The 17,725-nt window shown below is 36.5% G+C and overlaps 1 protein-coding gene across 1 annotated transcript in view; it reads right to left on the bottom strand.

The window, feature by feature from the left end:
- Positions 1–17,725, bottom strand: part of LOC149781207 (uncharacterized) — a 170,457-nt gene that overhangs the window by 77,379 nt on the left and 75,353 nt on the right. Inside the window, exons 19-22 of the mRNA XM_089935274.1 lie at positions 12,813–12,933; positions 4,986–5,096; positions 2,969–3,070; positions 15–205 (exon numbers count right to left, since the gene is read on the bottom strand). Coding sequence (XP_089791400.1) covers positions 15–205; positions 2,969–3,070; positions 4,986–5,096; positions 12,813–12,933 — 525 coding nt within the window. The remainder of the gene's footprint in view (positions 1–14; positions 206–2,968; positions 3,071–4,985; positions 5,097–12,812; positions 12,934–17,725) is intronic.

Here is a 17,725-nt window from a genome sequence, read left to right as displayed (position 1 = left end):
CAATCCCTACCTACCCATTAGCCAGAAGAACAGTGAGTTTCAGCTTCATATCTTTTGCTGAGGTAACACTGGCAAGTGTGTTTTCGCTGTACCTCAAGGCCAGTTTCTCTTCTCCCTGGAACAGCAGTGCTCGAATTATCAAGCAATGCTGCCACCTACCCAGTTCAGATTTTACGGTGGGGTGAAGGATCATACCTATAGCCTCCTGCGAAAGAAATTTAATCATGAGATCTAGAGAAGAATTTAATAATATGGGTATTTTACTCTTTGCTTTACAAATAATTGCATTTCTATACAAAATATATTGCATAAACAGCACAAAACATACAATACCAGACTGAAGTCAAACCCTCTTAATCATGCCTTTAAAAATACATCACACATATATATAAAACTTTTCTTGATAGCCAAGCTAATGTTGATATAATGCACAATAAAGTCCTAAATAAACATGTTTCCTATTGCACTGCTTTCAAAATTAGGGTAGGCAAGTCATTTTTTGTTTTAAAAATGTATATCTAATATGAATTTAAAAAAAATTAATTTAACTATGAGGGAAAAAAGTGCTAGGATCAACACCATGGAACAGGGATGGTCAGATGACCAGAAATATACATTTTTTCCTTCTGTTTGGCCTAATAGAACACGCAATATGATTATGAGAAGAGTAATATATCAACATCTTTTAAAAAAATGCCGATAACTAGAAAGTTCTGTCAGAATGCCAATTTATGTAAAATATGCCTATACAGCTCTGTCAATCATAAATTGGTTTCATGTGTGTTAATAAGTGGCAAGTGTACGGGTGATCCACATACACGTGTACATGCAGAACAGATATTAAGCTCAAAGAACATCATACATAATTATGTTTCTCCATTACTTTATAAACTAACCCATGAATGACCTGCGTCTTTTTTTAACCCTACATCAAATGAAGAAAGAAACAATAAAAGGACCAATGACAATTTTCTGGCACTTTAAAGTATCTTTCTGTTTGGTAAGATTTAAGTTGGTTATGGAAGTGCCTACATTTATATACCGATACATAGTGAACTAATGACCATCTTGATCTTCCATCTCTGTGCTCTTCTATTTGAGCATATGTGGCATTCAGGGAAAATGCTTTTTAAAAATATATGCCTGAATAATCTGAGTACATGGTGAATTCATATGAAATTCATTCAAAATTTTAAACTGCATATACGAGTGACTGCTCAACATTATAAATACTTTACCTGGATCACAAATACATTTCACCGTAAAATCCTTCTGCTTCATTTTAAATGTTTGTACTAAAATAACAGCAAGAAAGTGACCTTATAAGAGTGGTGGTTCTTCTCAAGAAGGGTTAAACGGGTGCGTGTGTGTGTGATTTGGATTTTAAATGTAGCTTTAACAATTTTTCAGTCAAATTGCTACCATGTCTGTAGTGTGAACATTTATAGTGATGTGCAGCACTGGAGCATCATGCCGCAACCATGTAGCATCACATCCCACAAAGTGATATTATCCTGACACTGGGCCGGCAAGTCCTAACACTAACCGATTAATGTCGGGTGCCTAGCAAGGCAGCTGCTGGTAAAAATAATTGCATATAAAGTATGAAAGATGGAATTAACTTTTAAATATCTAATATTTTCATTAAATAAAAAATCACTTTGATGTTATTGTACCAATGTGATATACTTTACATATGTTATTTTAAATAATTATGAATTGTGATGAAAAACCACCTTGTTATTAAAAAATAGAGTAGTAACAATCCTTCTGACATTTAATTTCTCAGCAGTGATCAAAGGACTTTGTTTAATCAAATTGCTTACTTTTACTTCTGAACATGTGATATTTGGCAACAACATGTTCCTTCACTGGCAAAGGCAAATAATACAGCATAATGAACTTAGTGTTAATAAAATTGTATGCATGTGTGTATGTGATATTAAGATATTAAAAGTTTTAATGTATTTTGAACTTTGAACTATTGTTCAGTCATATCACTATGATATCTGCAGTGTGGCAGTTTACAGTGATGTCTAGAGCTGGGGCATCATGTATAGCAGACATTTTGCATCGTGACCCACTCAGTCAAATTATACTGACACCAGGCTGACCAGTCTTAACACTAACCTCTTAATGCTGAGTGCCAAGTGAGATAAATGCTAGTAACATTTATGTCTTTGGTAAAACTTCCCGCATGTGAGGGAGTCACTAATAAAATTGGAAGAATCTTATTTGCTTTAATAATTCTACCAACTTGACATTGTTATCTACAATGTAATATCTTATTTTCAGTGGCTACTTACAGTACTGCAATAAACAATTTACCATGCACTCAAGTAACAACAACAGGTTGGGATGACCTGAAACAAGCTGTACCATGGAATTTTCCATCAGATCTAGAAACACTCATTTAAAATAAACAACCATAGTTATTACTTCTTTTTTCAATTTAGTAAATCATTCATTAAATGACATATTTTTGTAGTTGCATAAATTGAGTCTCTTTTGTCATGAATTCAGTCGGGTGTATCTTGAACCTTGAAAATAACACAAATCTTAAATTTTTTTATTGCCAGATACATTTATCTCTCTTAGTGACTTTAGCAGTTGCTAACGTATCCTTTGGATGTCAACTAATTTTTTTATATATCTTTCTCATTTTTCCCTCACAGAAAGTATGTCCGGGTGAGTGCACTGGGCAAATATTTGGGGGATATGGGACAAAAAATTGCAGAAAACCTATGATCCCACACTAAATGTGCAACACTGCAATATGAGAGTCAAAATAATGCAAAATATCAAGAAGAAAAAGTTTAGAGACATTTAATAAAACTGGTTTGATGATTCTTCTAAAATGCTTAACATATCTTCCATAAGTATCAAGCACATAATGCATGTAAGAAAATAAAAATATTGTACATTGTAAATTTCAGAGAGAGAGAGAGAGAGAGAGAGAGAGAGTCACCTCAAAATCTTTATGATCCAACAGCCAGAAGCCTTGTATTTGCTTTACAAGTTGTGATGGTATATAAAACTGTTTGACAAAGATGTTAATCTTTTCTTCAAACTGAAACAACAAAACACAAAAAATGGTTATCATAAAAGATTTGATAACACTCTATGTAAATTTGGCTATTTACCTGTTAATCTTCATGTCTTTGTCTCATCTTGACAGATAAATAACACTGGCCTTAGAAATATACAAATGGACTATGCAAGTGATCCATAAAAACAACAACATGAAATCCACATCATAAAATGAAAGCGGCTCCTTTCTTGATTTAAAAAAATGTTACTAATGCTCTTGGGAAAGTAATATTTCTGAAACAATTAGAAAGTATGAACCATAGCAAACCTGCATCAAGGATTATAACAAGAGGTCAAAGTGAGTCATATATTGCTCATCTGCTCAGCAATGGTTTATAACAACCCCCAAAAAGACTAATTAAATGTGTGCTGTTTTTTTGAAGACATCCATACCAGGTTAATCTCCAACAAATTTGGTTACAACTGGAAGAGTAATTTTTGGAGTAATTTGTGTATGATTAATAATTGTGGCCATGTCTCACTGAAGATCAACATCTTCTGATGGAATACAGAAAGTATGAATCCCTTGATGGGACTGAAAATCTTGGGGGGGGGGGGGCGGCTTTAAAAGTGGATCAATTAGTTATCATAAAAGATGACTGGTGAAAACCCTATGCTGAAATAGCCATCCAATTGGGAAAAGGAGAGATAACTAAAACTGCAAGTAGACCACCATTGTGGTCATATTGGAAATCTAATGGCATCTTCTGATGAAAATACCATGTCAAAATAACTTTCTGTTTACAAAGAGTAACATGATTTTAAAGATGGTCACCTGGAAGAAGTAGAAATAAAAATATTTCCCAGATGGCCTTTGTGGTGGCCAAACTTAGGTTAGGGTGACACCACTTTCATCCATGAAAAACTAGACATTATAAGAAGTCTTTGTGAGAAAAAAGATACTGATATGAACATTTATAATGGAAAAGTAGTGATACAGAGGTCTTCAAGATGGCCACTGTGGTAGCCATATTGGCTTTCTGAGCATCAGTGAAGAAGACTTTAAGTATAACGCCCCATGCTGATATGACCATTCATTCAGGAAATATAGTGATAACAAGAGTATCATATGGCAAAACTGGCAACGATACTGGATGTGCAAGTGTCACCTCATTCAGGACTAACTATACACATGGCATCTTCTGCTTGATAAACCCACATCAATAAGAGTTTTTGTTCAGGAAGAATAGATGGCTGATGTAACACCACACTGGACATCAGATTGGCACTATTTTCATTTAGAACCAACCAGACATCACAAGAAATATCAGTTTCATTGCAATCCTCCAAATACTTGTTATGTATGGACAGACAGACAAAAGACTGTCCCATAAGCTATTCTGGTTTAAGACCCGTAGAATTAAACTATTTTTTTTAAGTAGGTCATATATCAACCAAGTATACTACTAATCATTTATGAATTGGATATCACACTGATTTACCTTAAGACATTATGCTGAAATCTAAAATATATTCATAATTAAACTTTAAATGTATCCTGAATCACAACAAAGACAAGAACCTAACTTTAATTTTCACTATTGTTTTATGGGAACACTGAGTCATTTCCTGCACTACAAATATAAACTCTGCCTTTTTTTTATCAGGTAAGCAGAAAAATGAACTTTGATGAATAAGATGAATTAATTTTTCCATTTTGAGGAGAACAAAAAATCAAACAGCACTCAGGTTAGTTTTCCTGAAATTAAAAGTGGCTATATATGAAGTGTTTTCATGGAAAAGGCTAGGATCTGCCAGCCGCACCAGAAACTGACAGGGAATTAACTCCTCAAAGTATGGTCTCAATTACTCTATGACCAGTGACTCTGTCTGAATAGATCCTGAAAATTTGCATTTCTTGTAATGACTTGAGTTTTAAAAAATGAAGAACTTACCTGGGCAGATTCCACAGGACTGAGTGAAACCAGGTCCATAAGAACATAGAGGACCAGTGTGTGCTTGGCCAATAAGCTGAGCTCATCCAAAAGATAGATTGACAACAGGGCCTGAAATAAGATTTTTTTGGTGTATATGATTTAGTGCCAACACAAAAAGACCTAAAATAAAATGATACAATGTATATATAAGCATGAAATTACACAAGGAAGTTTAAAAAAATTAACATAGAAAAGAAATTATGAAGTAAAATAGGTTTCTCTGAAAATACTTACAAAATCACATAACAATAAGAATAACTTTCTGCTACTTCTGAAATCCAGCCCTGCCCTCATTCCCATTTGTCTGTAGCTCATGCACATGAAGCAACTCTTGTCACACTAGATGGCAACAAGTAACATTAATGTAACACTAGATGGCAACAAGTAACATTATTGTAACACTAGATGGCAACAAGTAACAGTAATGGAAAACTAGATGGCAACAAGTAACATTAATGTAACACTAGATGGCAACAAGTAACAGTAATGTAAAACTAGATGGCAACAAGTAACATTAATGTAACACTAGATGGCAACAAGTAACATTAATCTAACCCTAGATGGCAACAAGTAACATTAACACTAGATAGCAACAAGTAACATTAATGTAACACTAGATGGCAACAAGTAACATTAATATAACACTAAATGGCAACAAGTAACATTAATGTAATACTAGATGGCAACAAGTAACATTAATGTAACACTAGACAGCAACAAGAAACATTAATGTAATACTAGACGGCAACAAGTAACATTAATGTAACACTAAATGGCAACAAGTAATGTTAATGTAACCAGGTCAAACCATAGTGATCAAAGAAGCAGGATGTTTGCAGTGTTGGGAATGAGGGCTGGGCTTAATAGTGATATGATCACGTATTTTTGGAGAAACATAATTCAGTAGAAATTATCTTTTCTCTCTCAGTATGCTAGGAGAAAAGGTAAAAGACGAAAGAAATGCTACCTCTACTTAGCATGATGAGTGTTCTGCTAGAAGGATGAAATTCTCTTAATGCTAGTTAGCACAAATGAAACTATGTGCTTATGCCTGTGTGATGGCGGACCACCATCGGCTTCTGAACTCATCACTGTTTTACAGACCAAAAGTTGCCTTGGCAAATACAGCAATAGTTTATAACCAGGTGATCATCTGGGCAGAAGCAAGAGGCCCAATAAGATTCAAATCTGTTCTTTGCAAGACCGTGTAAACTGGAAAAATGCTAAGCATGCCAGTCAACTGACTTCACTGTCTTTAAATGAGGTATTCCAAGGTCAGTGTCATGGAAATGGATTATAATTCCATAGCTTAAATCTCCTGTCAGAGCTCTGAATTCATAGGCTTTAATAACTCCGTTTAACTAAGTGATCAGTACTTGTTGGGTTCTGGCCCTTAGTGTATGGTCTGGATGTTCCCCATACTATTCGGGTAGTATCTATGAGCACGTACTGAGTCCTGCAACTTCACCTCTCTTGAGAGATTGATAAAATGCGAGGGGTTGTATTATTGTTTGGTTGACAGTTGACAGCAGGTCTTCACTGCAATGAAGCTAGGCTGTGTCATTAGAACAACAGTCAGAATTAGACATGATTTTGGTCTTCCATAAAAAAAGCTGAAAATCTGAAAGGGGTGTTTGGGGGTCCTCCCCCCAATGGGGTTTCGAGGGGCAGTGCCCCTGATTAGGGGGTCCAGGGGGCCAAAGGCCCTGGCCAAAAATGCATTTTACACTCACGAAAAGCTGCTCCTGGTGCAACTTATGATCATAATATATAACAAAACAATCATCTGAAAAACTAACAAACTTACCAAAAATTTTCAACTTGAATAATTTCACAATATTTATTGTCACATGAATTTGTTCTCCAATTATATTGGTGCTTAAGTTATTTCATGTGCATGTCAGTGTTCACAGCGTAATTAAGTCAATAATTAGGTATTTTTTGCTGCCAACATATTACACTTCTCTCTTTTCATAACAAATCTGTAAAATAAACAGCCAAGTACATCACCTATATACAAGTACATCACCTATATACAAATAATCCCATATATTCACTTGTCTTTTTCTCCAATGGACACAACCTGTTGATATGCCAGTTGTGCTCTTTTTTCGGCTTTATCAAAGATTTCTTTAGCCTTCCTTTTTGTCACCAATGATTTTGTTGGCACAATTTGAAATCGTTTCTTTTCCTTCTCAACTAGAGCCTTTTTCCTTTCAAGCTCCAGCTTGTATTGGCGACATGCAGTGCACATATTCTAACAGAGGGCTACATCTGTTCCAGACTCTTCCAACCACGACTTCCGTAATTTATATCTTTATTGCAGAGGTCACAAAATGCCAGTCCTTTGGCGTTCAGTTTTCTTATAAACTGACCAGCTAAATTTCTGTAGACTTTTCGCCCATTTCCATACATTTTTAAACCTTTATCTAAATTTCTCATGTCATGGTCTCTCTCAACAACTCGGGACGCCATTTTTTGTAAGCACGCTTCTTCTTTCCATTGCCATCAGTTTCATTTACATGAAGATTCATTGGATGAATTTAGACTTTTGACCAATCAGAAGACTCTTTACAAGAGTCGTGGGCTAACTAATATATGGAGCGAACACGATACAAGGGTCATTGAGGAATGGGACCGAATAGACCGTTTAAAAAGCCGGAAAAAAAAACAGATCGGACATAATAATAAAACAGATCGGACATAATAATAAAAAAAACGGACGATATCAACAAAAAACAGACGATATCAACAAAAATCGGATTCAAGTCAGGAGAAACCGGAATTCCGCTTTAAAACAGAGAAAAATCATGTCTGCAGAATGAAAAAGTAGGTAGCATACAGTTCACTCACTGTCAGGATTCAGGTCTTGTTGTTGTTGTTGTTGTAGGGTTTAATGCCATTTTTCAGCACACGATAGGCTATACATGGCGACCAATATTAATGGTGGAGGAAGAACCCGGGAAATGCCCGGAAAGAACCACCAACCCTCAAGAAGCTACTGGCAAGCTTTCTTACATACCCAGATTGACTGAATCCGAGACTCAAACCCACACAGAGGTGAGATGGCAGTAATCTGTAACGGAGAGCACTTTAGACCACTCAGGCACTCGGGGCCCCCAGGATGCAGGTCTTGTATGATTGCTGCTTCGGTGAGGTGCTAGACAGAAAGGTGCTAGACAAGATGCAAGAGAACAGTGAACAAGCACAATCTGGATATATCAAACAACTAGTCAGAAAGGTCCTTGTTGTGACCACCGTCATTAAATTCACAATGTCAGAAGGTATTTTGTCCACAAGGGAAAACAAAATGAGAGGAAGTGGAAACCACATTTCTTACTAACCTGTCTACTTGATAATACAGAAGCATTGACATGCTAACAACCCTCAAGTCTTTGCCATGGCACTTCAGTTTTGTACTCACTGGTATAAAACCTATAACAATATGGTGAGAAGCTGGCAGAAAGTTGACCAGGTATGTGGATTTTCTCTGAAAGGTGCCAGGTAATTTCCATATGTCTGAAGAAAGGCTGATACTCATCATCTGTCTAATCCATTGTCAGAATATTTGTCGACTGGAGTATTATCCTCCTCCTTTGTGAAAGTCCTGGGTAGGGCATGCCATAAGGCAATCGTAATGCTGTATCGTCAAAATGCATTGCTGAGAGATCTCCTGGGTGAGAAAGCTAACTGGGCTGACCTTGAAGCTGCATCTGGTAGGCTTGTATTAAGTCAGCCTGGCACAGTCTGCTGGGTTGATATGGACAGCTGGATTAGTTGGATTGTCAGTGCCATGTGCAATTTTGGATTCAATGTTTTAGGTGAGGCCAGGATGGCCGGACAGATGGATGCCTGGTTTAGGAATCATAGTCTGTGTATGACATCATTGAAGGTGCAGCCGGAAAAGGTTATTCTCCAGTCTTGGATACTGGCTTGATTACTACCTGGACCAAATCTCAAATGTCCATACAGCTCAGCAGGTTCGTTGGCAACCAGGGCGGCATAAATGTACAATGAAATTCTTGCAGATCTCTGTGGTCATCAACATAAAGAAAACACACATGCCATGTTTCTTCCTTATATTCATTAGCAAGCAAGGAGATGGATTTACACACAGTGGGTTGCCTATTAACATGGAATGAATAATTGTCCAATATGCCTGCTGACATTCTCACATACAAAGCTTTTTTGATTCAAGATCTTTTTAAATTAGATCCTAACAGCAATGTCTTTGCAGGTGCGACACTGTCATATTCATGGGGTCAGGTCTGCTATTTTGGCACTGTCATATTCGTGGGGTCAGGTTTGCTATTTTGGCATTGTCACATTAGTGGGGTCAGGTGGAAGGAGGTTAAGTAAATCTGAATTAGGATGAATACTTCGTACATAGATATTTACAACCTGGCCATTTTTGTAGGATGCTGGACCAGATTTTGCAGTTCAAAGGGAACACACACTACATGTGTGCATCAACAAACTCTTGATACATAATAAAAATAATAACAATAATAATAATGATTACAGTGTTTCCCTTTTACCCTCATTTGCACTTCAGAGACCCTCAAATTTTTAATTTGACCCCCAGTTTTGATACCAAAGTTTTTTTTTACTCAGTCTGACCCCCAGTTTTGACACCAAGGATATTTTTGACTCTCAGTCTTGCACCCCTAGGGGATAAACTGAATGAGGACTTTGTATAGCGCCTAATCTTTAGAAGCTCTAGGCGCCTTAAAACATTAGACTACACCTATAAGATAAAAAACATATATAATGATATGATTACAAACACAAACACCATGAAATTAGAAAACAGAGAAAAAAACATGCTGAGAATATTTAAGGTAGGAAACATCATTAGGTCTTTAAGTTTGTTCTTGCTGTTGAAATAAGTGAGTTTTGAGAGCCCTCTTGAATGTGATCACTCTGTCTTTGTGTCTAAGTTCAGTGGGCAATTCATTCCACATTGCTGGGCTCTGGTATGCAAAAGAACGCTGTCCATATGAATTTGTTTTCATTTTGGGAATAATGAGTGTACGATTATCAGAAGAGAAGCGTAAGTTTCTTGCTGGTTTGTACACATGGCGATCTGACTTTAATCAGATTGCACTGTGTTATGGCAGGAATGTCAACATCTGGAAAATACATATTTGCATTCATCTGCATGATCAAACTTTTTTTTAGAAAACCATGCACCTCTTTTAGAATAAAGGACAGACACAATCTGAAATTTGAGTGGCCTCAGTTGCAAGGCTTTTGGAGTGTTTGAGCACTGATCTGGAAGAATTGCTTTCCTCCATCTATATGAGCTAGAGTCCGAAAGATAAAGATGCCAATGGGTACTCAGGTACCCACCCACTGATAATAACCTGGGTAATAAAATGAACAACCAGGTAGCCGTTAAAAAAATGAAGATTTCCAAGTTCAGATCAAGATACAGTAACAACTACAGTTTGTGCTTCAAGTCGTGTGCACATTTATTCATCATCACAGGGGTTCATATGGTTGCTTACAATTTACATGTCATACATAACTATATAATAATACAATACAATCCTTTTTCGTGTGACCTATTTAAGAATCAATGCTGATATTTAAAGCTTGATCATCCTAAGTTCATGCCTTCGCCATTCTTCTAGCAACTTAAACGCACTTGTTTTGATGCCATTAACTGGGTCAATACCTTTCATCAACAGCGATAGTAAGTACTGGTTAAGAAATATTCGATGAAATAAAATTTAAATAAGTACTACAAATCAAATAAAAGAATGCACAATAGAAATGTCCGATTTAACTAATGTCTTTTTGGCTACAAGTTCGTAGCCTGGAGTGAGTGTTAGCTGTTCAAGTCATGGCTGCTGTTTATGTTTATTTATAGGACCTTTTATTAGCAGGAAACCCAAGACAGATGTTTTGTCACAGCAAAGGCAACACAAAAACTTGGTTTCTGTAATATGCAATTAACGAAATGGACATATTTAAATATAAGGGAAAAAAAAAATCTGTCATTTAATAACACTGAGGAAAAAAACTAATAAAAATTTGCATGTGTAAATGTGGTAATTTTGCATGAATTTTACATGAAACAGTTCCAAGAAAACAAACGGGTTTCTTGAGTGTGAAACCACTTATCCTAGAGTTGTTCTATTTTGATAAATGGTAATAGATATCATAAAAATAAAAAAAACGGGATGTATCGATGTAACTGATGGATGTTACATGACTGAAAAATGTTAGAGGAGAGGGATTTCGTTAAACTTACAAATATGTTGCACCAGACCGTCGTTAAAGGACAAATCATGGGAGGTCAAGGATAATACAACAATCATCATTTGTGCATCTTTGCTAGCCATGATTCAGATAAACCTATCTACACCTTGGCAGATCGAACAGCTATATTGATACTTTGTCCGAGCAACATTTATTGGATTTCATGTGTTGCCTCCCTTAGCATGTAATGCCAACTAACCAATAGCATTGTGAATTGTACACTGGCCAAAAATGGTGGTGACAATTGACCTAAAAAGGATACTTTGTAACTTTAACATCGAAAGTATGATTATGTACAAGAGCGACGCCATTACAGGTGTATCTGAGTGAAAGGTATTTGTGCAAACATGGACCAACACTGGAAAATTGATTCTTTAGCAGTCCATTCATTCAAGTTGAGTGCTCCCCTTGTCTAGATCACATAGGAACAACTTAATTTTGATTGGATGCGGTGGCTTGCCACTGCATACAATGAAATTTTGGACATGAAGCACAGATCTGCTCAATATACCAAGGTGTAGTTATCGGAACCTTAGCCAGTGAAGATGTCAATTGTGGACTTTACCACTAACCGCGAAAGTTACTGAAGACATGCTGTTGTTGTTGTAGGGTTTAATACCATTTTTCAGCACACGATAGGCTATACATGGCGGCCAGTATTAATGGTGGAGGAAGAACCCGGGAAATCCCCGGAAATAACCACCAACCCTTGAGAAGCTACTGGCAAGCTTTCTCACATACCCACATTGGCCAAATCCGCAACTCAAACCCACGCAGACAGAGGTGAGATGGCAGTGATCCATAATGGAGAGCACTTCAGACCACTCTAAAGACATGCAGACTAGGTGAAGTGAGTGTTTCATTTCTTTTGTCTTGATACTCCTGTACTAACTACTAATCTACATGAACATCACCGATTTAAGTCAAATATTTTAACTGCAGATCCAGGTAAGTAGCAAAATTAAATTTTTCATATAGTTTTCTGTAATTATGGCACATAATATATAGATTGCTCTTTTTGTGCTCAGATTACACTTTTCTGCCACTTATATTAGTAATAATTATGCTTATACCTCTTTTGGGGGGTTGGCACATTTGAAACTACAACAAAGCAGTTCAGGTTCACATTTAATAAAATTTCCCTTTGACTGGGTACCTGGGTAACCAATCGTTCGGACTGAAAGGTACCCGGTAGAAATTTCCCAAAATACAGACATCTGTGGTGCCCTTTTTGCAACAACTTAAAGCAAAACCTATCATTGTAATCTAATTTAGAGAAGTTAGATAAGTAGACTGACAAAAAAGAAAAAAGAAATTGGCAAATTAAAAATTAATCTTGGCATAACGGATTAAAGACGTAAATTTCCAGGCACTAAATATTCATTTTTGTCAATCATGAACACTACAAAAGAAGCTTATTTTCAGGAAATACCCAATTTAATTGATGCAGCACATTTGGTTCAAATCTAAAATCTACATGCATTTTCTAATGCTGAGTACATCACAACAGCAACTTACATGAAGACTAGGTGGAGGGTACTGGCCGTTTCCTCCTTCCCTCTCCCACAATGTACTGACAGCTGGTCCCAGATGATTCATCAGCCCATCAATCATCAGAATCTCTGTTCCATCAAATTCACTGTCACAACAAAAGAAATGACTATTTGGAGGCGGATATTTATGAGAGAAATACCTTTAACACAAAACATCAACATTGTTGACTTCTAAAACGCTGACAACATTGGTGGAAATGTGTTATGGTGTAGGGTATCGATTTCCTGGCAGTCTTTTTCTGCAAAAAAGCTACATGCCGTTCTTCTGTTATTTATTATGCCCTTATTAATGCAGTACTTGAATATGCAAACTGAACATAGTTCAAAAATATGCGACTTTGATGTTCTGGTGAACTGTTTACAAATATATTAATCAGCAGCTCTTATCTTTATGGAAAATAAAGATGAACTTGTTGTTGTTATAGGGTTTAACGCCATTTTTCCGCACAAGATAGGCTATACATGGTGGTCAGTATTAATGGTGGAGGAAGAACCATGAAAAACCCAGGGAAAAACCACAGACCCACGAGAAGCTATTGGTAAACTTTCTCCCATACCCACATTGGCCGAACCCGAGATGAAGTTATGCATAAAATATATTATGACCTTGCATGAGCAATTCATGGAAACTACTGTTAGGATAAAGGGGTGGATATGGAGTCAGCAAATAAGATGACAGACTCTAACAACAGACATATGCATAATGTGCGAGTTTCTGTTGCGTTTGCACAGTGATACACAGAAGTCACTTTTCCACAAGCATCGTCAGTGTCTTATTGTATGAGCATAATAACATTTAAAAGTCACTTTTTCTGTGAAATATTCCCCACAAACTATGGAGAAATCTTAGCAGTAAAGAGCTCTGACATTCTACCTTTAAAGTCTGGTGCGTGCCATAATGTAATTGCATAGTTTATTATTTTCACTTAAGAAATCTTAACATGACCTGTTTATGTAATAGTTAAAAAGTGAAGAACGAAAAACATGTTCAAGGGACACAAATGTCCTGCAAAAGTGTCCAAGAAATTTACCTAAATGCAAAGGAAGGTGTGACAAACAGATGGATTAAGAGACTATGGACAAGGGTAGTACTATATGACAGGATGTTTCAAATATATTTGTAGTCATCCATTCCAAATACAGTTGTAGCCATCCCTTCCATATATAGTTGTAGCTATCCCTTCCAAATACATTTATAGTCATCCATTCCAAATACATTAAAGTCATCTCTTCCATATATATTTGAGTCATCCATTCCAAATACATTTAGTCATCCCTTCCAAATATATTTGTAGTCATCCCATCCAGATACTATTTTGTGGTCATTCTTTCATATACATTTGCAGTCATCCATTCCAAATACATTTATATGATCACTTCCAAATATATTTGTTGTCATCCCTTCTAAATAGATTTATAGTCATCTCTTCCAAATACATGTGATGTCATCTCTTCCAAATACATTTATAGTCATCCATTCCAAATACATGTGATGTCATCTCTTCCAAATACATTTATAGTCATCCAGTCCAAATACATTTATAGTCATCTTTTCCAAATATATTTGTAGGCATCCCTTCCAAATACATTTTTGTGGTCATCCTTTCACATACATTTGTCATCATCCCTTCCAAATACATCTGTAGTCATCCCTTCCAAATATATTTGTAGTCATCCTTTCCAAAAACATTTGAGGTGAGGAATGACAGACAGATGCATGGACTGAAAAATCGACTAATAATATAAAAGTATAATATATTCAAGCCACATCTGTGATTACGTGTTATGTGCAAAAGTTTGAAGTGATCAGAGTTGGTGAGCTGTTGTGAGGAACATCAAATTCAAAACAAAAGCATAGTTATTTTTAAACAATACAGCTTGCTTTCTTCACATATCTGAATAAAATGTCCAATAGTCTAAAAGGTACTTGTTTTCACTGTCACAATACTCTAGATAAATCAAACTAAAGTCAAAACATGACAAAAACTGAAACACATTGTACACAGTAGTTTCAGAATACGGCCGTTCAAAATCACTTTCCATATTCTACCAGTTTGTCTTTAACAGTATTCTAATTCAGTCTTGGCCCATTGAACAAGTGGGTCAAATGTCTTGCTCTCTGTGAAGCAAGCATTGAAGAATTGAGTATCTGGGCCTTCAGACACGACTGGTAGTTGGTAACAGAAAATGTCTTTCCTCAGACTTGGTCTCACACTGGTTTTAATACAGTTAGCAGCTAAAAATGCTGCCCCTCCAACCCTCAACAAGCACTGCTTGAGTGTGAAATAGTGAACAAATACTCTGGCAATTTTTGCAAAAGCAGACTTCCTAAACATGTCTCCCCATTAACAAGACTGTACACTGCAAGGAGATGACTGACTGTGGTCTTACAAGCAATTTCTGAAATAACCAGTTTATATCAAGGATTGTCTTTCACTTCCTGTGTGAAATATTCCGTGACCACACTTCCAGTAAACATGAATTTCATGTGAAGCACCTCAAAGTCAGGTGGCCATGCATGGAAATTTAACATCTGTAGCTCTTTCACAGGGGATATACTGAGTTTCCTGAACTTCTCCTGGATGTACTTTATGGAACTGTCAATTATTAGGCAATAGTCCCTAAAATCCACTACATTGTTGGACCAGTGACACATATCACATAATTTCTTGTGTACAGGGTCATTGTATCAAAGAAATCTGTTCATGTGTTTTCCATAATGCCATTCAAAAAAGACAAATTTCAAACTGTTCTGGCAATTCAATAACAAGCTAATGATCCAAATGAAATTGCCTTGTATAACTCGGCTACTATTGGCATATTGTCTAATATGGAAAAAAAGCCATGAAAGAAACTTTCATGATTAGCATTGTCAGCTCTATTCCCCGCAGATGAATATTTAGTCTGCAGATTTTTTTCAACAGCTTTCAGTGCACATTCCTCGCTAGACCATGATGCATGTTTTATTAAGAAGTGAGCAAGTTCCAACTATAGTAAAAGCAAAATTTATCTCAGCTCCCTCGTTCTCTTTGGAGAGAAATGGTAAAAGCCAAGCACTCCTTTTATTGTATCTTCAAAGTTACTCTTGTACGATACAGACTTGTTTCATCAAGAATAGCTAGCTCAATTTTAAGAAAACTCAGTGAAACACTCCGTAGTAAGAATAACAGATCTTATCTTGGTTATAACACGTTTCCTAGACTGTAAGAGGCACCATCAAAATTGGCATGTATTAGAGATGGCTTGTTTCCAGACAGAAGTTCAGTGTTAGGTTTTCAAACTCAATGTCAACTTTTGACAAAGCATTTTTTATTCAATAAATATTCCGTCTGCATTTCCTGAAGTAAGGGGCTCAATTTCGACTAATTTTGTAGGGGTTATTTACTCAAATGGTGTGTGTATGATTTGGATTTTTAACATAGCTCTAACAATTTTTCAGTCATTGCTACGATGTCTGCAGTGTGACAGTTTATAGCGATGTCTAGCACTTGGGCATCATACCGTAGACATGTAGCATGATGCCCCATCCAGTCATAACCCCGACACCAGGCCAACCAGACCTAACACTAATCTCTTAATGCTGAGCATCAAGCGAGGCAGCCGTTAGTACCATTTTTGTAAGTCTTTGGTATGACTTGGCCGGGGATCGAACCCACAACCTCCTGCATCCAAGGTGTATGCTCTAACCACTAGGCCACTGGAGCGGTTTACTCCGATGGTAATGGATAACATACATATACAATTTCTTGTTTTCAATAGGAGTTTTCTATTGATCTATCACTTAATATACTGATGAAATTGATACCTTTGATTTCATGTTTGATTGGATCCAGAAGGAGTCTAATAAATGCAATGAAGTTGGTGCATCCATTGGAAAACAGTTATTTTCCTTTATCCTGATCATATCTGACCCAAGTCCTTTTTCATTTTCCAGTGTTCTTTAAGTGTGCATCTGTCATACTTTTTATCTTGCCTTGCTTATTCTTTTCTGTTAGGGGTCCATTTTCTTTATATTTTTGGAGGTTCCTGAAGTTCTTTGAGTTTGCTGATGGATGAGAAACCAAAGTTTAAAAAACCTTCATGACTCATAATGATCGCCTGACATGCAGACCTCCCAACCCTGACACATCCATCTCAGTAAGGCAGTTTATTATTTTCCCACAAGACCTCCCAACCCTGACACATCCATCTCAGTAAGGCAGTTTATTATTTTCCCACAAGACCTCCCAACCCTGACACATCCATCTCAGTAAGGCAGTTTATTATTTTCCCACAAGACCTCCCAACCCTGACACATCCATCTCAGTAAGGCAGTTTATTATTTTCCCACAAGACCTCCCAACCCTGACACATCCATCTCAGTAAGGCAGTTTATTATTTTCCCACAAGACCTCTCAACCCTGACACATCCATATCAGTAAGGCAGTTTATTATTTTCCCACAAGATTGACCAGCTTTCAGTAAGGTGTAAAAAAATATCAATAACTACTATTCTAAAGCTGGAAAATGTAATTAAAAATTTGACGCAGCGACGATAAACATTGTGTTCAACTGAAAAGTTTGTAAAGTACGTGCAGACTTTATTTACCACTCGTACAGTTGCACAAACTTTTGTTCCAAACCCTATGCATTTCAATGGCATGTTGCTATCTCTCAACTTGACGTAATTCTTGGAAATTCTTTTCCATTTCACATGATGATGGCAATCATATCTCCCACCACAAGACATACTCAAATTGGCACATGACATCCAATAAATGAAATCGTGTCCTTTCCAGCTTTTATTCACAAGAATCTGAATACTCCTTTTAATTCTTCTGTGTTAATTTTTAAATCTTTTTAGAAGCTTTTTTTGTTGCTCTTTTGTCTTAAACATGC

The sequence above is a fragment of the Sinohyriopsis cumingii genome, chromosome 15 (assembly GCF_028554795.1).
Source record: "Sinohyriopsis cumingii isolate HCF-2022 chromosome 15, ASM2855479v2, whole genome shotgun sequence".
Taxonomy (NCBI): Eukaryota; Metazoa; Mollusca; class Bivalvia; order Unionida; family Unionidae; genus Sinohyriopsis; species Sinohyriopsis cumingii.
The sequence above is the reverse complement of the archived record's forward strand: the minus strand, read 5'-3'. Positions and strand labels throughout refer to the sequence as shown.